General features: G+C 35.4%; 1 protein-coding gene across 14 annotated transcripts in view; it reads right to left on the bottom strand.

Annotated features, from left to right (window-relative positions):
• Positions 1 to 1317: 1317 nt before the first annotated feature.
• Positions 1318 to 24102, bottom strand: part of CLASP1 (cytoplasmic linker associated protein 1) — a 355336-nt gene continuing 332551 nt past the window's right edge. For all 14 annotated transcript variants that reach the window (XM_056793731.1, XM_056793732.1, XM_056793738.1 and 11 more), the window contains 5 exons: positions 23542 to 23732; positions 21637 to 21765; positions 8127 to 8333; positions 6804 to 6920; positions 1318 to 4631 (listed from right to left, as the gene is read on the bottom strand). In XM_056793731.1, the coding sequence (XP_056649709.1) occupies positions 4545 to 4631; positions 6804 to 6920; positions 8127 to 8333; positions 21637 to 21765; positions 23542 to 23732 (731 nt within the window). In that variant the 3' untranslated portion in view covers positions 1318 to 4544. The remainder of the gene's footprint in view (positions 4632 to 6803; positions 6921 to 8126; positions 8334 to 21636; positions 21766 to 23541; positions 23733 to 24102) is intronic.

Here is a 24102-nt window from a genome sequence, read left to right as displayed (position 1 = left end):
ACAAAGTGTTACATAAATGTTAGCCATTATTTTTTTTATGGATAGATCTGCCCTAAAAGAGCTCAGTCTATGACTTAAAACCTTAAAATCAGAGATATCAGGAATCATCTATTTCAGTTTCCTACTTTTACAAAAGAAGAAATTAGAGTTCAAAGAGGATTAGAATTGTCCTAAAGTCAAAATCAGTGGCAGTTTGTACAAGTTTCGATCATCCTTACTAGACTGGTGTTCTTTCTAGTTCTCCACATTTCTGAATTCTGAAATGAGTTGTTGTTTTTATATAGATCTAGCTTTTGTCAATTTTTTTTAACTTCCATTTTGCTCAGCAGATCAAACGTAAATTATGCCTAAAATGTTACCATAGAGTCATAGACTAATCCTGAGTTAAAGAGAAAGAATTTTGTTTGTATTAGGGGTGGGCTGAGAAAGGACAATCTTCCTTTCCTCCAAAACCTTGTTAAGACACGAAAGTAACAGCATGGTTATTGACAATTATTTGCCAGTAGAACCTAAGCTCTCACAGGTTCTACAAAGTTAGAAAGGCTTAGCATATAGGAGGGCCTAGTGATGGACCAGCCTAGCCAAGTTAAGAGGTGCTCGCCAAATGTTTGAGTGATTGCAAGGTGATGTTTTTTTTGGACCTGACAATTCACAAATAAGTCTACTAAAAGGTTGTTATTTTTATCAGGGAGGGAATATTCATGCAGGGAATATAAGATCCCTGGAAGATCATATTTTGGTATATAATTGTACCATTATATAAGAATAAAACTCCATTTAGATGATTATTTAGTGGCAGTGAGAATGAGAAATTGGGCCTCTTGAACCCCAGGTCAGTATTCCTTCTATTACTCCATTTGTGCTATTCATTGCTCTACTTTCACAAAACTAAACACAGATGAAAGTGACTCATTGTATAGTTATGGTTTCTGATTCTTACAGAAAGGAACATCAAATTTGGAGCCACAAAGGCATCTTGTTCACACTCCCATTAACAGACAAAAAAATGAACCTTCAGAGGGGTGGAATCTTTGGACAAATCCCAGAATGGTTCATTTTCTATCTGGCTAGGCTTTAAGATTCTTACCCAGAGCAATGTAGGATTTAGAGCTATATGCAACTTGACCCGAGCCTCAAATGACACAAAGAAGACAGTCTTTCCTCTAGAGTAAGGTCACAAATTTTATCTGCTTTTATCCCTTTAAAAGAATCTACGTCTGATAACCTAACCAAGATCTACAAGCTACTTTTTGATTGCAAGGACACATGGTGCAAAGTCTGCACAACTAGAGGAAAAAGACACACAACCACAAGAAATTAAATGTAAGCTTTATTCTAGGGCAAACTCAAAAGGGTTTTTTTGTCTTTTTTTTTTTAGCAAATCCTATCACATTAATGTTAACAAAAACATCTGTACATTTGCCATGATACACTTAAAAGTAAAACAAATATTAAGATATAAATACAGATATAGATGTAACATGACAAAAGCAAAAGAGTGTGTGTGTGTGTGTGTGTGTGTGTGTGTGTGTGTGTGTGTGTGTGTGTGTGTGTGTAACCATGCCTGTGAACACACTGGAAACAAAACCATTCTGGTGGCTGACATTTTCCATAGCTTTTCCTTTTTATTTCCAAACATTATTGTTAGCAAAGTCCTGCTGTAATTCTACAACATTCTTTTTGCTGTCCTTTAACATGTAATATTATGCTTGATAAATAAAGGGTGTTGGGGAAAGGAAAAGAAGTTTTATATGACAAAGATGCAAGTTGCATTACTTATACAGGTTATTGAGAAGCTAATAATAAGCAATAGAAAAAAGACAGTCTTGTTGTCATTTATTATCCAGCCAAGCACACATGGTGTACTTTGAGAAAGCCACATGCCTCAATACTTCTGCACTACATGAGAACTACAGTACTTAAAACCTGGGGAGAGGGGGGAAGTATGGATCAAGTAGTTTGCCCATGCCCTAGCTTAGAGGTGATGTTAATAGCACAATGGATAGCAACCTCAAGGTCCAGAGGGTGGCGGGCTTTTTCAGGGCATTGAAAATTCAGAGTTGATAAGCTGGGGAGGCAAAGTTTCTGTTGAATTACTTTCCTTTCTTTTCTTATGTTTTTTTTAAAATTAATTTTTTAATTAGCAAGAGCCCTGAAGGAGAGGAGAGGCAAGGAAGGCAGCTACAGTTGCTGAAAATTGGTTGGGGCAGCCGGGCTCTGGTCCCACCTTCAGGATGATGTGATGGGCAGCATGCAGATTTGCTTTCCTTGGTATATATATCAGTTTCCAGATCTGGAGCCAAGAGACTTGAAGTTTGCTGACAACTGATTGTACATTTTCTTTCTCTTTTGGTAAGTTAAGAGATTGAAGGTTATGCAAGTGGTATTCATGGCTAGCCCTTTGAGTACTACAAGGAAATTAGGCGACATTCAAGATACTTCCCAACTAAATGACAGAGGGGATGCAGGACTCTTTCAGGAATAAGGGAAGGGAGGGACAGGGGAAACTTACTATATACATTATATTTAAATGAATTGATAAATAATCTAACCAGAATTGTTTCTTCTATGGTGCAACACATTTCTACAGCAGAGAATAAAGAATCTTTGACCAACTTGTGGTAGTGAAAGAAAAATCACATTAATAACATCTGTCAATAAACAAAATATTATTTGATCAAGAAAGTAAGGCCCGGTCCTATATTTTGCAGCCTGAAATATGCCAATCCATCCCATCAATGAAAAAATTTTTAGACATAAAATAAAGATTTAACTCATTTAAGACAGCCATCATCACTTATTTTCATTAAACATTCTTTAGAATGGACAGATATTACAAAAGAATAAAAATTAACATTTGAATATGATTGCAAAAATCTCTTTAAGAAAATTACGGTTTTCCCCTTGCTGCTCTTTCCTAGAATAAATTAGTATCATTCCAACCAAATGGCAAGTGTTGATATCTTGGGTAGAAAACTTTCCATCACCAAATTCTAACAGAGCAGCTGTGTATTTCCTACATATTTAAATTACACTTTAAAAGTCCATCCTGTAGTGTGAGAACACTTGCTATATTAGTTTATGGACATTACAGCACATTCAATCTCAGTGCATACTATATGTTTTCATAAAATCTCTAAAATAATTTTAGAATAAAGAAAAAGCTACATATTTTCTACCACCGTCCACTCCATGGCTCTGAATTCTAAAACTAGCAGGCAGGTAAACTGTGGAGAGCATTAACAGAGAGAGTAGTGAAGTTTTACAACCAGTAAGATTAATTTATTTGACATTTACTTGGAGTAAAATTTTAGAATTCCCTCATATGCTATCACCTATTATAATGGAGATTAAATTTTCTTTGTCAATGAATTGAGATTTTTATGTCAACAAGTCTGCAGAGAATAATTTTGGTTTATAAAATGAGAAATGACCGAGTCATGATTCTTTTGGATTTACCCTCATTGTCTCCAAATCTCCCTAAAAATAAAAGTCAAATTATGAAACTCCATATCTGTCATTACTCTATGAACTGAGAGTACTATGAAACTTCAGGATAAACTAAAACCAAGAATAAAACACCAATTATCAATGGGTCACAAGAGCACAATAATTGTAATGCTTTGAATAGTCTTTAACTTAAAAGTCTCTAGGTTTATCCCTTGGGTGGTATTTAAATTATGTTTCCAAAAAGATTCCTAGGAAAAGATCTCTCCTATAATTCTTTCAAGTGGAATTTCACTAAATGATTTTATGACTTACTTTGGCTTTTGCTTTTGGATTCATCTCAACTTTAAAATAGCTGTCAAGAAATTTTAAGCCCTGGAACAGATATCATGTAATTTAAAGGAAATGCACCTCAGTGAAGTTAATACTAAAGAGTCCTCAGTTTTCAGAACCTATTCTAAAAAGCTAGGGCCCTTTATACACATAGCTCAAAGACTGAAAATGAAAACCTTTGGGGCATTTAGTAGTAACAAGGTAAAAGGCTGTTTTTAATTTTAAATGTTTTCTAAGACATAATTCACATTTTGGTAGGTTTCAAACAACAACTCAAATAAACACACCACTTTCATTGTTTCCTTTGTGAAAGGCACAGAATCCAACCAAGGGTCATACTTATAACGAAATAAAATGTTATGAAGAAACTGACACGATCCTAAAACCCCAAATCTGTATCAACTTAACTTAAAACAAATTAATCGCTTTACTTTAAACCAAGAATCTGCTAGAGGGGCTCATTTTTAAAACACTGTGACCTAACCCCCCTTTTAAAGATTTCAGCAGGCTGCACAAACAAGTTAGGGCTGTTGTTTTTTTTCTTTTGTATGAAGACTGCAACACAGGCCTTGCTTCCTTTACATTCAATACCAAAAAGATTCTACACAAAAGCTTGAAAGGACCAAAATACTGATTGCAATAAATATCTGTGTGGCCTCCTTGTACTGATTGGGCGTGCCAATGAAGAAAAGGGAAGAAGGAAGGTCTCAGAGAGGCACCACTGATTGCTTCTAAGTCTACACAAATAGGTCCAGATATTTCCATTAACTGTGCGTCGAAACATCTGAAGATGAACTGCTGTTGCTATTGGTGGTTTGGGCCCTCTTTATATACAAGTTTAATAGCTTCATCTGAAAAGAAAAGAATGTGTCATCAGAAGAAGTCAGTTTTAAAAATGGGTTATTTTACTACTGTAAACTTAATATGTTCAATGAAATCTTAAGACTATGAAAGTGAATCTTGAATAAAACCATAAAACTCATGCTATCTAAATTTTAATTAAAACAACATTTAAAAAAATTAAATCCAGTAATTAAAAAAAATTATCCATGTACAAAAATATTTTAAAATTCCTTTGGCTGACAAACCAGAAAATTCCATGTAGTTGTGCAACAAAAAGTAAATAGGGATAGACAAAGTAGACAAATGTATCTGAACAAAATTGAAGAGGCCCAAGAATATGTAATCCTTAGTTCAGTGAGACATACATTAGAGCTAGATAACAAAGCAATAGCTTACTTTACAAGCCTAAATTTTCCATTTGTGCATTTGTTCTCTTCACTAGGGTGACTACAATTATATGTGGCTTTTTCCAAGTGTAATTACCCTATTAGGCTTTTTGCTATATAAAAGGCAAAAGTCAGAATCATTAATTCCTTTTCATCCAGGCCTCTTGTAATCCCTAGATTCCTTTAGCTTCCTGCAAGGCTCAGTCCAAGTGCCACCTCCTACACAATCCCCACAGTTGCTAGAATTTTCCTCTGATCAAAATTACACATATTTTCTATTTATCTGTGGGCAGGCTGTCTCTTTTTCAAATGATATAAAATCCTTCAAAAGATAAAGACTTTCCTGTCTGCCTTTGTAGACCCAATATCCAAGATAATGCTTAATTACCACATAGCAGATGCTTAAGAAATGCTGGCTCAACTGAACTGTATATATATCATTCAAAATAACCATTTGAACTCACTAAATCTGGAATTTAATTTCAAATAAGGATGTGGAAAATGAAGTTTTCTCTCCAATTTCTGAATAACAATGACTTAACAAATATCTAGAATGCCTGAATACTGACTGGCAAAAAGTATCCAAGCAATTATAGCAGTTGTTTTTGCTTAAAAGTTTTTCTTTTAAGAAAGGACTCCGTTCTGAGTTTGAGGGTAGAAAAATGAGTGATATAAAAATAGAAGTTATTAATCAAACTTGCTTGTTTTTTAAATTATTATTATTATTTTTAAAAGGACAAACAAAAAAAAATCTAGGCTTTCTCAGGAATTACCATGTTACTACTAGCACTGGCAAGTACAGTGGGTTGGGAGTAATTATAATAATATAACTAACATCATTTGGCACTTTACAGCCTATAAAGGACTTTACATATACTATCTCATTTGATTTGGACAGACTTTGGGCTCTTGTTTTGGCTCCAAAACTACTTAATTGAATGACTGTGGGCAAGTCATTAAACCCCTTTGAGCCTAAGTTTGTTTCTTTATCTAATAGGGTTGACCAAACCGACTCTTATCTGCTCCTTCACAGGATTAATAGCAAGGGTCAAAGGAGAAAATGGATGCAAAAGCTCCATTGTGTGGAAAAGTAGAATTAATTCTAAAAATGTATGTTATTAATATTTAACTAATCATACATTTAATAAAACCCAGTCTCTCTGAAAAAGTTGTCGCTCAGTTTCTTATTTCAAGGAACAAAAGGAATCCTAATAAGAGGGAGGATAGCTGAGGATACAAATTATCAGTGCATAATGGTACTACCACCTCACACAGGAGACTAGGAGTCAGAGGAATTTAGAAGAAATAAAAGCCAGTATGTTATCAACATTAGATTCTGATGCAAATTATGACAAAACAAAGGTTTTAGAGAAGCAGTGAGGCATAGTGGGAAGAGCACTAGACTTAGTAAAATAGGAATAGTTGACTACCCCATTCCCAAGGCTGCTGTAAGAAATGTGCTTCATAAACAATTAGATTCCATGCACTCACAGTGGACAACAGCATGATCACAGTAGAGGTGGCTACAGAGCAATCAAGAGCAAAATAAAAAACTGGTACTGAAAGATAAAGTGAAAACTGAATCCCTAGAGTATTTCACATTATCATCTTGGGGAGAGATAGAAATGCTGCACATTTTGTCCTTTTTACCTTTAGGCAATGATTTTTCAATACTCAAGCTAAAATTTACAAGATTTTGATAAAGCCTTCTAATGGGTCAAAGTCAAAGCTGGTTTGGGTAATCATGGAGAGATAGCATCTAAATGTATTAAGACTATGAAATATTATACATACCTTGCTCCCTGTGAGCTGTGCAAGGTGAGGCTTCAACTCTTCTCCTATTACGGAATAAATTGCCACTAAGCAAAACACACTGGCCTTACGAACACTACTTTCAGTGTTGTCATATCCCTGTGTTGGCAAAAACAAAGGGGAAAGAAATGAAAGATGACTTGAGCTTCATGATGTGTAGGCTGATCATCCTACTCTGTATTGGCAGCTAGCAGGGAGCCCAAAGGAGCTTCTGACCAGTTACTTGAGAAAATGAGAGAGAAGAGAGTTGTATGAATTGGCATAGCCGTAAACTAGATCCTGGAAGTTTTCCTCTAAATAGCAGTTAAGACTCCATGGACCAGATCTCCACATGAAGCCTGGATGGCCAAAGAAGCAGCGTGAATAACATAGGGTATATAGGGGTAGCTAAGCACCAGACAGAGATAAAGGAGATTAAAAGAGAAGAAAAATGAAAGTAGAAACCAAAAAACTCACGTGGAATAGGTTTTTTTAGTCATCCCTCTTAAACAGAGCAAGTTTTACTTTTTGAAGTCCTCCAATAATCTGGTCCAACTTACCTTTGGAAACTTATTTTACCATTACTCCCATAGGCACGCCTTATGCCCTAGCCATTCTGAAGTATTTGAATGAAAGCATTTTACTTGCTTTCCCCCAAATGTGACTCCTGTTTTCTGGCCCTCACCACTGCCACCCTTGGGAAGTTCTTATGTCTGTAGCCTTTTCCCCATTCTACTACTTCCTAACCCATCTGCTGAAATTCCATTGATATTTCAAGGGCCAGTTCAGCCTCTATATTCATTTATAGAGATTGAGGCACAGTATTAGGTCTCAAATTTTCAAAGTTCTATGATCAAGCCCATTACAGTCTGCTGATCCCCCCCACCCCATTAACCCTTTTCTCAGTTCCTATAGAACGTTGTTGAGACCACTCTTATGGCATTTATAAGATAGTGCACCTTATCATGAGAGTTACTTTTATTTTATTTCCCTCAAAGAATTACAAATTCTTTAAGAGCAAGAGAAATCTTCATTTCACACTCAGGAGTGAGACATTCATGTAAATGCAGAGAAAGTCAGGAAATCCCAGTGCCACCTTGGGTACTGAAATGCCAATATCACAGGCATTGCTGACCACCACATAATTCCTCCTCCCTCTGGAGAAAGATTACTTGCAAGCTGGATGAGAAAAGTTTTAGAGTAACTTTTGACTGAACAGTCCTATCTAGCCTATGAGTCATTAGTTTAGTTCAAACACCAGCCACATTAGCCATCAACTGTAACCGCAGTATGTTCCCCAGGGGTATTGATTAGCCTGAGCCCTACCTGTAACAAGCCTGGGATGATATCAGGGAGGAGCTGGTGCAAAGACTCCTTGGAAATCCTCTCAATAACTTTGGTCTGCATCTTAATGGCAGCTAGATTGATGGGATAGTCTGCAGTCTGAATGATTGGGCAAAGCACTTTAATGCACTGCTCAGGGTGTATAGAACTGGCCAATGTCGAAGCAGCTTCCTCTGCAGCTCTCACAACCTGAAATATCCATCAAATGGGAAATGGTTAACATTTACAAGAAAAGGATTACACAAAGAAAACACAATTGTTTGGTCCTACCGGCCAAAAACCAGTGAGCAAACCTAATAATAGATGTTGTCCATTTATCTAGTTAATAAATGTTAATATGAAAAACACACCGGACCATTTTAACTGATAAAATGTCAAAATACTTCTTGAGGCACTGCTCAATAAAATAATGGCTTTTCCTTAAGTATGGGTTGGTGTGTGTGTGTGAATACGTTTTAGTATTGGTACGAGGTATACAGTATAGGGGAAACTTTCAGAATGAGAGAATGAATGGAAACATATATTTACATGCTTTGACTTTTGAACTTTGAAAATTTATTTTCAATACATTCAATTGCCAAAGTTTTGCTGTTTGTTGGAAAAAGGAATTATGTCATCAACTGACAAGAAGGAAAAGCCTTCTCTTTTGACAGCCAAGTATAACTGGATTGCAAATTTTTCTTAACTGTAAAGTCTTCCTCATTGGGACATGACTGACTGTTCAAAAACTTTATTTTTATATTTACAATGTCCAAAGTTTGACATTACAACAGGAACAATCTTTGTTGACAAAATCAAAGACAGTGAATTCAAATGAATTTCAATGCTTTTGTAAAATGTTTACAACAGCAAATAATTTGAATTCAGTAAATTTATTGATCATTATAAGCAGTAATGCATGCCTTTATTAAACTATTTTATAAAAAAAAGGCACAGCAATGGAAAAGCATTTACTAAATGTCAATTATAAACCTTAAAGTCTGGGGATACAGACAGAAAAGGAGAGAAAGTCCTTGCTCTCAAGAAGCACTTGATATTCTAATGGGAAGAGACAATAAATGGACACCTTCATCTGTAAGTGGTGGTTCTTAGGGTGCAGCGATGAAGGAGATGGTTAATACATCTTCTCTAATGTAATTTCTCACTGGTGAAATCATGTTTCTGATTTTGAACCATCTGCTAGTGTCAGAAGCTATGTTAGTTAAGGAGGCCTCTGCAGAACAGTTTTGGTTGCATTTCCATAGGATTTACTTCTCAGGATAATGGTGGAGGCAGGATCAAGACTAGAAGCAAATCTGGTGGTCTGGGGTAGGGGGACATTGGCATTCCTGAGGCGCTTGGGTTTATCTACCCACCAGTGGTAGTTTTTGGTGGTGGAAGGTGGGCTACTTTTCAATAGAGATTACTTTTCTCAGTATTGGATGTGGGGGGTAGGGGAGAAGCAGGTCAAGTGATCTAGAGGTCAATAGTATTCCCAAGGCTCTTAGACTTAGGGTCTTAGGATGTCTTTACTTGAGTCTAAGGTGCTAGGTGAAGTGGGGCTTTGACTTTCCTGAATGCCTTAATGCTTAGTGTCTAGTCAAAAACTACTGCCTTTTAATGATTTCTATTGATATTTTCTGTTTCTATAATAACCTACATTTATCAATATCTCTCTTACTTCCCCCCTCATAGTAGAAGAATTTTAGAAGTAGCTCAATAAAAAGAAACCCACCATTGTATGTAGTATCCACAGTGCTCTACCTCTGCAAAGAAGAGCAAGATATATTTTCATATCTCTCTGGCCAAGCCTGGCCATTATAATTACACAGCACCCAGTTTCTATTGTTTTGTAGTTGGTGTGTTAATTTATATTGTTATGGTCATTACCGTTCTGGTTCTGTTCACATGTATTTGACTATGGATCAATCAATGGAATATCTGTTAAGCACTTACTATATGTCACTGTACTAGGAATACAAGAACAAAAAATGAAATGATCCTAACTTGCAATGTGCTTAGTCTAATTGGGGTGGGGGCAATAAGAACAAATAAAAATAAACACACACACACACACTCACACAAAGTAGTTGAGTACAAGATAGTTTAGGGGGGAAGGCAGAAAAGACTTCATGCAGAAAATAGTGCCTGTGTTACAGGCACACTGGGCTTCAAGGAAGAGAGTAAGGTCTTCTATGAGGAATTTTGGGTGTGGGATGGAGCAGGAGGAGAGAGTTATTTCCAATGAAGTAGAAATAAAGGTTGGATTCAGGTTGTGTAGGACTTCCAAATCTCAACAAAGCAGCTTATTATATTTGATCCTAGAATCAAACAGAAATCTACTACAGTTGGTTGAGTAGAGAAATCACATAGTCATATGTATAATGAAAGAAAATTCCTTTGGTAGCATGAAATGGAATGGTGAGAGATCTGAGGAAGAGAGACTACTTAGGGAGTTGTTGCAATAATCTAGGTTAGCTGTGTGAGTGGAGAGAGGGTGTCAAATACAAGAGATGTCTTTCTTCAGAGTGTATAAATGTGCCTCTTTAAACAGCCTGGATTATTCTTATCTTTGCCAATTTGCTTGGTGTAACATGAAATCTGAGAACTGTCTTGATTTGCAATCCTTTTATTGTTTGTGATTTGGAACAATACTTTATATGATGGCTAACAGTTTTTAATTCTTTTGGGAACTGCTGGTTCATAACTCTTGACTTTTATCTACTAGGGAATGACTCTTTGTCTGGTGTATGTTTTCTTATATCAGAGGTATAATAGTTTTCCTTCCTGCATTGACTGAATTTTTTCATATGCTTATTTTTACTTTTTATATATATATATATATATATAATTTACTTTTATTCACCTCAAAGTTTTTCAATTTTGTATAACTCAAATTATTATTTTTTAGGTGATCACATCTACCTCTTGTTTGGTTAAGAACTCTCCTAGCCATAACTCTGAAAGGTACTTGATCTGATTCGCTTCTAATTTTCTATGTATGACTTTTCATATTCAGGTCTTAGATCCATTTTTAGCTTACTCTGACAAATGGAATAAGATAGTCTAAATTTTATTTCTGACAAATAATCATATGTAGTCTAACTAGCACCTGTATAAACAGAAACTTGAAATTTTGAAGATGATAATGAGTTAAGCAATCAATTCAATATTTAGTTATCTGATGATGGCATAGAGACACCATTATTTGAAAGTTGGTAAATAGGATGGGGTGGAAAAAAAGAAAAATCTAGTTCTGATGCAGTGAATTAAAAACATTTTTAGGTAAGAAACCAGAAATGTTTCCTTTGAGTTAAAAACAATTTTTAGACAAGAAGAAATTGGAAGTATTTCCTTGAGAGTATTCTAACTTATTATTAGAATTAGAAGACCTAGAATATCAGGTATTTTAACTTCGGGAAAGTGATTTAATCCTCAAAACTTCACTTCACTTAGTAGTAAAATGGAGAAAGCAAGAATTGTACAACCTTTAAGGAAAGCAACATGAACTAGTAAAGGAGTACTGGACTTGGAGTCACGAGATCTAGGTTGAAATCTGGATTCTAACACTTACTATCATGCCAACTTTGGACAAGTTAACAATCTCTCTTTGCCTAGATTTCTCCATATATAAGAAAAGGTGGGTGTGTGGTAGAAAGGAAAATGGAATTGATGACCTCTAAAGTTCCTCTAGCTTTATGATGGGTCACATAAAACAAAACAACTTCCAAGGTTGTTCATTTGGATGGGAAAAATTGAGAATCCATTCATTTTCCTAATGATTTGTCACAGTCATGACAATCCTTTAGTCACCATTATAGTCATCCTTAGTTCCTCATTCTTCTTGATCCCACATATTCATTCAATTATTATGACTTCTTGATTCTACCGCCACAACATCATTTATAGCCATTCCATTCATTTTACCGTCATGGCCACCATCTAAGTTTAGACTCTCATCACCTCTTATCTCGACTATTCCATTAGTTTTCTAGTCTCTCTTGCCTTTCCAATCCATTCTCCATATATCTGCCAAAGTGATATTCCTAATGTGAGTCTGACTGTGCCACTCTGCAAGCTCAATAAGCTCAATTGGATCCCGATTTTTTAATAATACTGAATAAGAACTACTCTGGTTTGGAATTTAAAGCTCTTTGAAACTTGGGGTAATTTATACTTCTAGTTTATTATCCATTGCTTCCCTTTATGTAGTAGTCAAAATGGCTTTCTTCCCTCATACATTCATGTACTCTAAACCTTTTGGGACTTTCTCTTGCCTTCTAAAGACTTTAGGTAATGTTCCAAATTTGAAGAAATTTTAAATTCCTTTTGCTTAGGAATAGTACTCTAACACAAGTGTCAAACACAACCAATAATATTCTGACTGAACTAGATTAAAATGTAATTGGGAAATAGTCAACAAAATAAAAATATAAAATATAGATAATATATATATAAAATATAGATTAACATGTGGTTTTCCTTTCCCCCTTTAATATACATTTTTCTAAGTCAATATGTAGTCTATTAGAAAACTTATCTGGGGTTTAGAGGTACTCATTTCTACTTGAGTTTGACACCACTGCTTTACAACATACCTTATGATTATCGTACCACTCTTTCAACTTTACCACTGCCTCCGGCCTGATCAGCAGGTGCCTCATTAAATGATTATTACTGCTATCATTACATTGCCATCTAAATAATGGAAATATTACAGATACTGGCATGAACATGTACTGTAATTATGTGCTAATCCCTTAAAAATACAAAGTCACTACTCCAAAATACTAATGCAGATATAGCAACTTTTAGGGAACTGATACGTGAGCTCCTTACAGGTTTGCTTTAGAAATTAATATGAGTGATCAGTCAATACTTAGTGAAAGTGTACTGTATGCAAAAGCACAATTGAAGATAAGGCAGTCTAAATTTTGTGATGACAGCTATGTTACTGATACTGAAGGATACTATAATATTGAGGGGGAGTTGGATGGTATGAAGGAAGATGAATGATTTTTTAATTTAGTTGTATTTTTTTCCAATGACATGCAAACACAGTTTTCAACAATTTAAAAAAAATGTTGAGTCTCAATGCTTTCTTTCCCTTCCTCTCATGCCCTGCTGAGATGGTAAGCAATCTCATAGAGATTTTACATGTACTATCCTATAAAACATTTTCCCATATTAATCCTTTTGTAGAAGGAAACTTGAACAAAAAAAATTTAAGAAAGTGAAAAAAATTTGCTTTAGCCTGTATTCAGACTCCATCAGTTCTTTTGCCAGAAGCTGATGGCATTTTTTATCATGAGTTCTTTAGGATAGTTTTGGATCACTGTATTGCTGAGAACAGTTGTTATTTTCAGTTGTTCATTTTATAGTATTCTTGTCACTGGGTACAATGTTCTCCTGGTTCTGTTTATTTCAGTCTATGTAAATCTTTCCAGGTTTTTCTAATCTCCTCCTTTCATCATTTCTAATAGAACAATAGTATTCCATTATAATCATATACTATAGCTTACTCAGCCATTCTCCAATTGATAGATATCCACCCAGACGTCAATGGAGTGGGGAGACAAGAAGGATAAGTGACATGGTTGTACCTAATGCCTGGAAGAGCTGGACTTGGATAACTAACAACACTTTTCCCAAGCTGAAGACCAAAAGATTGTACTATCTGCCTTGCCACTATTATAGCTCTCAGATACTGCCATCTAACCTGCTGATGATCCTGAGGAGTCTTTGAGCCATGCCACATACCCTAGGACTTCTAGGCCTTTCTAGTCATCTTCTAGCTGAATTTTCTTATATGTGTTGTTTCCCCTGATTACAAAATTAACTCCTTGAGAGCAAGCACTATTCTTAAAAGGAGCCTGCATTCCTTGAGCAACACTCTTTTATTATTGAAGAAAAATCATGCTATCCACTTAACTGTTTTCAAAATTGTTATTTTCTCATATAAAGCTTTATTTTTAAAGGAGGGCTTGTGGTATCAAACCAATACTCTGTGTTCTTTATTCTTATTATCTCTGATATATGCATGTAAGGAAAACCAATGAAGATGAATTTGCCTGAAAAAAAAATTGCCCGTAGAAAGGACAGGGATATGAGCATGGCTAGACATTAAGGTAGAAGTAGGGACTGGAAGCACTGTTAGAAGGTTCCCAGAAAAACTCCACAGTACTAGTTTGGGTCTGAGGTTGGGAAATAAAAGTCCCTTAGGAATAAATATTATATACCAACTCTGCCATTTACACATTTAATCATCTTAGTGGCAAGTTGCTTTAGAATCTAGACCTCAATTTTCCTTATTTACAGAACGAAAGGATTGGAATAGCTGCTTTCTGAAGGTCTTTTCCAGCTCTAAATCTGTAATTCTATCATCCTAGAAGGGCTCTTCCAGTTTTCTGGGTGCAGTGAAAACAAAAACAAAAACAAAAACAAACACTGTGGCCTGTGTGAGAGCTGCCCTGCTACTAATGGCTGTTGCAGTCCATGACAAAGAAATCAAGTCTTGTTCTGGGGCTTAATTCTTTACCTGTAACATGGAGATAATGTCTGCCCTACCCACTGCACTGGAGATGTTATTTAGTTCGAGTGAATATAAGAAAGTTCTAAAAAACCCTAAAGCAATAAATCAATGCATGTTATTTAGCTGGTATTTCTGCAGTTATGTGGGGGAGGGGGGGAAGAAAGACCTCAGGGTGCTCTACAACTTGAACTCAACTCCTTCATAGCACTTTCCCATGACTAGTGGGCTTATTATTACCATTTGCTTTTGTTGTCCCAAATTGCCTACCCCATATACATATATATGATGTACGGCAGATACTTGATTGTCTGGGTTTGCATAGGCTTTTAAATGTCCTTTTTGTATTGTTCTTTAACAAGATTGTCTTAGAAAGATTACATTTAATAGTTGAGAGAAAGATGGCCTTAAGAGTCAAAAGAACAGTTGCATTCAAGTCCCACTCTGGGAAAATTATTTAACTATTATTGATAACAATAGATAAGAAAGCAGCTCTTTTCCCGAGTGAGCATCAAGCCCTTCTTTTTTCTATATCATTGTTATTCAATTTAAAGCAGTTGTTCTTGACTGGCTATGTGTCTTAATGATAGAACAACTGCTGGAGATAAGCCTAAACTGTTCAGTTGAGTCAACATTGCCATTATGGCCGTTAACATAGATAGCCATAAATGTAAGCAAAAATCAATTTGAACCTCTTGAAAATTCAAAGTTGCTGGCCATATGAGTTTTAATATGGCAGAAAATTTATTTTTCAAATGGAAATAGAACTATTTGAAAAAGACACAAAAGTCTCAATCAAGCCAGTATTTCTGGTTAGTTCTATTCCAGGCATCACATTTAGGTGTGTGATCACATTCTTTAAAAGATATTCACTAGTAATTAGTTGAAATGTTCTCCTTCAATAGCTCACATGCTTCTTTTAAACTACTCAAATAAACTGGACTAGGATAAACCAAGGAGTTGGCTATAAATCCATGTAATTAATTTATAGCCAAAAGCAAAGGTGAAAAAAAACAGTGAAATGGTATTCACCCTTTGTACTTTTTATGCAATGGGAATTATAACCCCAAATTATTGCTTTATTTTTGCATAAAATCAAGTCTGCAGGCAGTATAGTACAGTGGAAAACTAGGCTAGGAGTCAAGAGATCTGACAAAGTTTTGGCTCTGCCATTAATGTCCTCTCAATTTCTTCGACCTCAGTTTCCTTATCTGTAAAATGAATAGGTTGAATAAGATGATTTTTTTAGGCTTGTTCCAACTGAGGAATTATATTAATAGGAATTTTTATGTAATTATCCTTTTATATGATGTCAAAATCACAATATAATTTTTACCCCTAGCCAACAGAAAAATGAATTCTTTCAGAATATATGTGTATATCAACATGTTTACACACACACACACACACACACACGCACGCACGCACGCGCACACACACACACACACACACACACACACACACACAAAGGAATCCCAGATATCTACCACAGGGGAAAAATCAGTTGGCTGAAAGAGTGAGGGAATTTATTGAAAATAGTAGAAAGAGGTAAAATGGAAAAGTTTAAAATATTGCAGATTGCATTTGTCTGAACCTGACAATAAAAGCTAAATGAAAGCCAGTTCCAGGGTGGGTAACTTGCTACTGTGGTACCAATTCTGGTGCTAGATATCAGGGTAACACTTCTCCCTCCCTGGGGTTAGAACTAGTCTGTGGTGCCAGGACCCTGTTTTGGCAAGGAGGGGAGTTGTCTTTCATTCCACTTTATATGCCAATCCCTTGAATTTTGGCAAATTGCCTGAACCAGGATGAACTTTGGGTTTTGCTCCTGTGTTCTATGTAACATAAGAACCAATGATTATAAATGTAAGCAAACAAGAGAAAGCAAACATGGCCAGCAAAATAAAAGGAGGAAAATCCTTTTTAACTAATAGCCAAAAGTGGTGAAGAATTTAAAGAGAAATGGGGCAGCAGGATCATATAAGGCTTTTGGTAACATATTCTATTTTGAAATACATAAAAAGAATTCTGCTGAATTCTTAACAAGTCTATTTGGAAAAGGAAAATCTCTATTGGAGTAGAGTCCTCAGTGACAATGACTGATAATGCTGATCCTGAATCAGCTGTCTGGGAAATCATATGCTGAGAAAGATTACTACTAATTAGTTAGAAATAGAGAAATACCAACATTATTTTTTCAAAGTTTGCTTCCAATAAATGTGATCAATTAATTCAAGTAGAACTCATAAATCCCCTCATAGAGTATATAGTAGTTACTTTAAAAAGTCCTGCCATGTGTATACATATACATATTCATACATACATAAACATAAACATGCACATATTTCACATGAATAATAAAATCAGGCTTTTTGATGATTTGATGTTTCTATGATCTATACCAGAATTTGGGGTGGCTAAGTGGTGCAGTGGATAGTGTCATGTCTGGAGTCAGGAACACTCTTCACTCCTGAGTTCAAATCTGGCCTCAGATACTTAATAGCTGTGTGATGTTGGGCAAGGCACTTAACTCTGTTTGCTGACTTAGTTCCTCATGTGTAAAATGAGCTGGAGAAGGAAATGGCAAAGCATTCCAGTATTTTTGCCCCTTAGGAGCTACACAGCTTATCACCGTATCAAAGAATCAAACGCACAAGGGAGAGTGAGGTAGAACTCTGAGTGTGGTTCTACTTCTAGCTCTACTACTAACAAAGAAAATTAGAGAAAAGTAAATTAATTTCATCTCTTTGAAACTCAGTTATCTCATCTAGGAAAGAAGGCTGGGCTAGGTGATCTCAAAGATTCCTTTCGGCTCTGGCCTTTTAATGGAAATGTTTAGCCCAGTGTTGTATTTTAACAATCGTAGACATGAATACTGTGATGTTACAATTGTTAAAACATAGAGTTAGAAACGGTTAAAAAGTTAAAAGAAGAAAATGTAACCATATACAACTATTTTCAATGCAAGACATCAAATACTTGGAAAATATTAGCTATGTTTTTAAAACCCTTACCTTTCGTTTCAGAATTAATACTGTGTTTTGGGTCCAAGGTAGAAGAGCAGCTAGTCTAGGGGGATCAAGTGACTCACCCAGGGTCATACAGGTAGCAAGTCTCAGAGGCCAGATTGGACCTTCCACTTCTAGGACTGCCCTCAATCCTCTGGGCCACCTAGCTGCCCCATATTTTGCTACATTTTAAGAATAAGTTAAAATGGCAAAGTCCTAAATTTCAAAACTTTATTTTAAATCTAAAATGGATGAATGTGTTCAAGTGAAATTAAGCATTCTTTTAATATTACCTTTTACATTGGCATAACATTGTTAGAAAATTCCCATGTCCTTTAGTCAATCCTACCAGTATGGCATTCTAAAACTACCTACACTTTCCACAGTGCTTTTGGAAATTCTCATATAAATCTTCCTTTACCCCTCCTTTTCACCTTCTGGCTCTGAGAACTAGATCCCTCTGACTGAAGACTCCCTGGTTCAGCATTGGCTGAAACTTTCCCTCATCCCCCACCCCAACCCTCACGGCCAGGTCAAGGCAGGGGAATTGGAATACTTCTTGCTCCTCAGGGGGTCCTTCCAGGCTCTCTTTCTTACCAACACTGCACTGTAATAATCTTTCTTTCTCTGAGGTTCGCTGAAACTGCATCAAAATTACCCCCTTTCTTCTCCAATGAACGTGGTGCTTGGCACCCAACTCCTGACTCAGGGGAGGGAACTCTAACATATACCCTTGGGGCTCTGCTGACCATCCTTACTCACCTCCCACTTTCTCAACTTGCTCTTAACCAGGACTACTCTTCCACCACACCTCAGTTATACACCATCACTTAACCTGGAGATGATGCCCACGGTTTATGATATGTAAAACTCCCTTAGCTGAGCATAAACACCATTCTGTCTTCTGTCTTGCAACTCTAAATCGTGCTCTTCTTGAAGTGACTTCCAAACCTCTGACCCCTTAAGTTTTTCAGGCCTTCCTGCCTACATACTCCTCCCTTCCCCAAACTGACCCCTAAGTGAATGAGCTCAACTCTTCTGCTTCTCATAAATCCCTTTCTCCATGATGCTATTACCAATTTCAAACTCAAAATTTCAGCCACAGATTACTCCCACCATATGCCACTGGTGAAATCTATAAAATCATACTGAAGAGGTCTACTACAGATTTACATTACCTAGTCTCAATTAGATCTTCACTACAGTAAGACAATCCTTTTATGCTTCTCTAAATGACGCACTATTCCAATCACCAAAGCAGTTTTTAATAACCTTTTTTATTTCCTTAGCTTCTTTTAGCTCTCATTCCTTCTATCTCCTCAGGTGAAGATGTTCCCTTATTTCATTAAAAAAATTGATGCCACTGGCAAAGAACTAAACAGTGAGAGGTTAAAGTGAGAGAATGAAGAGGACAGAGAGGGCAGTCTGCTAGGGAAGATAGGATGGCAAGATGGGTTGGTCAAGGAGAAGAGCTGCTTCATTATGAGACAGGGGTGAAGGCAGAGGTAGTGGTAGAAGGCATATGGATGATGTGGGATGAGGAGTGAATGTTCTCACTTTTTTCCCAGTAATATATGAGTCAAGGTTCTTAGAGGAAAGCATGGGGGGAAGAAAGTTTTGAGGAGGGATAGAAAAGTCTTGAAAAGCTGCTTTGGTGAGTGGGCTGGTGAGTGAATTAGAGAAGTATAAAAGGATTGCCTAGCTATGATGAAGGTCCAGCTGAGAATGCCTAAAGAGAGTTTAAAATTCCCTTATTAAATTAACTTTTTTTTCCTTAATTTGCTTTATAAGCTCCTGTCTCCTTCTTTAGGGCAAAAATGATTTTATAGTAAGCTCCATCTAAATTATCACAACTTTGAAATCTTTAACGTCTAAATTATTGAAATTTTATTATAAATGAGAAAATATGTTCCAAAAACTATGCCTAGGGATTAAATATGTCATACACATTTAAGCTGTCGGTCAAATCCTAAAATAAAGAAAATGGAAGTAAAGCTGTTGAAGTTTGGCATTCAACTATTTTTACTTAAACTTAATAGTATGTTGTATCTAGTACCTAGTATATTATACCTATGCAATAAAAACTGAGTACTATTTCCTTTGGAACAAATCAGATACCAGATCTGAAACAGAAATAGCAATAGAGATTTTATTCTTATCTTTACCTTTAGCTGTTATCTTGTAACCACTTTATAATAAACTCTCAAGTTCAAATGGATTACATTTCAAAATGTTTTAACTCAATTATTTTGGATTCACAAAGGAAGTTCTATAGAAATTCTAAGTGAAAACCTTTTTCTTTCTACATGCCTAGATTTTTATTTTATATCTCTTACTCTCCTGCCAAAGCCTGAACCTTATCCCAAGATTCACACATAAAACAACCAAAATGGCATCAGTCACAGGAGTACTTCTTGGGTACTGAATACAATTTTGCAGCTAGCACTGAAACAAAGACAACTTTGTTTTCTTGACTACATGTGAAATGAATTTAGAAACTTCTGAATTTTTCCAGCTGGTGATAAATAGATGAAATCACGAATATTGAATGAGCAAGCTGAAAAAGGGTTCTAAAACTTAAGGACTAAAATCACACAATCTTAAAATAACTGGAAGGAAAAGGATAATTTAAATCTCTGTACTCCAACCTAAAAAATAAAAAGATTAATTTTAAAAATATTTTGAATATTTTAATTTTAGTATTTTAAAACTACATTAAGATTTTTGAAACATCATATAATATTTCCAGCACTCTAATTTGGGGTAAAAAAATGACATGGTATTTCACCTCAAGATTTTATTGGTGATTCAGGGTCTGACAATCAATCTCTTTTCTAGCCAAGTAATAATTATAAAAAACATTTTTAAATTCAAACTTATAGATATGATGCTTTAATTAAAGTCAAATTAATCCTATGCCTTATTTACTTATCAGTGTGAGGGAACGTAATAAGTAAAATGAAATAGAGCAATATGCTTTATTCTGTTCTAGGATCACACTCATAGCATATCATTTTAAATTGTTAAAGTTACTGAAAAAATCTCGAAAAACAGGATTTCATTTTCTATAGTACTTTCTGTTTGCAAAATCCAGTTTAAATTTTGTCATAGTGGATAGTGTTGGACTATCAGAAAGTTTTAGGCATTATAACTCCAGTCTGAGCAGTTGGATTTGAAACTTGGCTCTGCCACTGACTACATACATCTATAAAATGAAAAGGTGGGAATAGATATAAGGTCCCTTCCAGCTCTAGATCTGTGGTCTCACATACTCTTGCCCCAATCCAAATGCATACATACATGCATGCATGCATGCATACATACATACATGCATACATACATATAAAAACAGAAACAAGCACACCTCCTTCTTCCTATTTCTTGCACAAACACTTATCTTAAAAGTATCCATCAGCTATGGGGAAGAGACACAGCTTGCAGTGATGCCTTCAAGTTAGAAAAGCAAATGGTCAGAGCAAACAGTCTCCTCCCAGTGACTCATGGTCATATTCTATTGAGTGGAAGTTGATTATAGAAGAAAGCTAAGAAGAAAGCTCAGTATACTTCCTTCCCTGGGATAGCACATCATTTTATATGTAAGAATGCCTACGGTAGGAAATGAGGCAATTAGTATCCTATAATATAGAGGACTGTAGAGATTTAAAAAAAAAGATTATTATCACTAAATTCACAGATTTGGGATTAAATTCAGTATCTTTGAAGTTCTTAATCCTTCCTAGATTAGCCACTGAATCTCTCTAGTTACTGGGATTCTGATGGGATTTCTGCCCTTCATTAAAATAAATGGTAATTTCAGAAAGAATCTTGCTAAGATGTTTTAAATTTTAATTTTAAAAATCATGTTTTAGTTTCTTCTTTCTCATCCTTACCATATATTCAGGATTCTATTTATCACCTGATGGATGAGTGGAGATTTACTTTCAGTGTTAGGATCTGTAGCAGGTTGCTTACTTACCTCTTTGTGGGAATCTTTATGTGCCTCCAGTGTTTTCATGATTGTCAGTTCAGCATAGTTTTTAAATCTTGCTGGTTGGTTTCTCAGAATTTCCCGTAACACTCGCAATGCCAATGCCCGTATTGAATGCTGAGGTACAGAATGGAGGAAGAGAGGTGTTAAAGTATGACTGGCACAAAAAGCTTTATTAAATAAACCCTTCTGTTGTCTCCACTCCCACTGAGTTTTGACTCATTCAAGGAAAGAGGCATACAAACTTAACATTTATAAAAATGTGTTCGTATGTATAATCAGTAAAATTTCCTTTACTGATTATACAAACAAGCAAATTTATGAGCAAATGAAGAATAGAAGTCATTCAACTCTTAGAATATTTTTACATATGTAGGACGGAACTATGGTTTCCCTTAAGACAAACAAAACCAAAAATAAGCTATTTGCCATTTTGTGTTAAGTAATTCTCCTTGAAATGTTCCTAGAGTCAATAAATATAGTCAGAGTCTAGTCTTACTTTCTGACCCTGTGGATGATGAGGTCATTGGTAGAAAAGACTGTTAGTTCCTTCAATCCTCTCCCTCTCCCACCCCCATCCCCCTAAACTCTGGATAGCAGCCACTCTAAACAGGACTCTTAATCTCAGTAAAAGAGGATGGAGTTTACACTAAACAGTATCTAAAAGGTACATCCTGATTCTTTGCTATTCAGCTGTACAATTCACACACTAACTAACATAACATTTATTTATCCTCCACATGACATCATTTTACCTATTAATTTTAAAAAAGCATACTAAGTCATAGTAGATGGTATTTTGACTAAAGAAAATTTTGCACATATCTTTTATTATCTTTTTATTCTTGTATCTCTCTAAATTAAACTAATGAAGCAGAATCAGTGAACATTTCTAAGTATTCAATTACTGAATGCTTAAATGTTAATGTAAGTTATAATAATATAAAACCAACTCTATCATAAGTTTTTAAATACTTGTATATCATACTTTTTAATATAATTTTCTAGGAATTTTCTTTGCTCTGGATCTTATCTTTTCTTTCATTTTTGATTCTTAGAGTCTATTCTGATTTCACTCTAGATAGCAGATTTTTTAATTTGTGGGACAGAATTCAGCCAACTTTCAGTATTCATTGACATTTCAAAAATGGAGCCAATTTCATAACCTGGAGGAAGCTGGCATCCTAACATAACAAAACTGCCCAATTTTTAGATTTCTATAATTTGTAGGAATCAAACTGACAAAGGGATTGAAAAAACCTAATTACATGAACATATTTATATAAAAGAGAGAGGGCAGATGAAGAAAGGCAGCTCTCAGTCTGGCCTATTTTATATGAAACATACTATACTGTCTCTAAGTCTTTTGTCATACAAATGTAAAATATTAACACAAGACAAACAAAACTAAAAGGAAATAAAATTGACCTGAATTTGATCTATCACATATACCTGTTATTTAGTCATTTCAGTTGTGTCCAACTCTTCCTGACACTATTTGAGGTTTTCTTGGCAAAGATACTTGAGTGGTTTGCCATTTCCTTCTCAGTTCATTTTACAAACAGGGTTAAGTGACTTGCCCAGGGCCTCACAGTTAAGAGGAGTCTTTCCTTATGTCAGGCATTGTACTATATTCACTGCATCACTTACCAGTTTAAAAGAAGCCATCTTATTTTATGATATAATTGTGTGGCCCTTCAACTTCTTGGAGTAAAAAATTTTTATGATAAAGCATATGAATAGATAATCTGTCCTCTGACATCAATATTCACTAAAAAGGGTTTCTATTTTTTAAAAAAAGTAAAAGAACAGGATGCCAAATAAAAAAAAAATTAGACAATAATCATGCTGCCAAAAAACAGAAAAATTAAAGTCCAAAGAAAAATTGCTCACATCTTTGTCTCCAAGTGTTTCTAGCAGCAAGAGCAAAATTGTCTTGAAGTGTTCTTCCCAAACTCCTAAGTTATCTTCTCGGGTGATCTTGAGTAATTCTAATAAGGCTCCTTTCCTTTCTTCCACCCGTTCATTGTGATTGGATAATTCTTTCAGAAGATCAGCAACCAAATCAGAATGATCAATGGGTACTGTGGGAGAGAAATTGAAAACGAGAATTTACTCCATAGAGAAAAATCCATGGAAAAAATATTTTGCCTGCTGCTCTACCCAAATATTCGAAGAGGCAGTCATGTTGAGTGGCTTTGATTCACTCATCAAGATCCATAGGCCAATCTGTAACATTTCTAAAATTGATCACATAAATCACAGAATAAACACTTATTATTACCCTGATGTTTACCTAAACTCAATTTTCCCAGAAATAAATCTAATCATAACTGAATGTTCTGGGGTCTAGTAAAACTGGAGTACCTTGAGGTAATAATGGAAACTGTATTATTCCTTCTAGTTGTGAGGGAAAGACTCAGAGATAGCAAATCAATATCTAGATAACCATTT

The sequence above is a fragment of the Monodelphis domestica genome, chromosome 4, assembly GCF_027887165.1.
Source record: "Monodelphis domestica isolate mMonDom1 chromosome 4, mMonDom1.pri, whole genome shotgun sequence".
NCBI lineage: Eukaryota > Metazoa > Chordata > Mammalia > Didelphimorphia > Didelphidae > Monodelphis > Monodelphis domestica.
The sequence above is the reverse complement of the archived record's forward strand: the minus strand, read 5'-3'. Positions and strand labels throughout refer to the sequence as shown.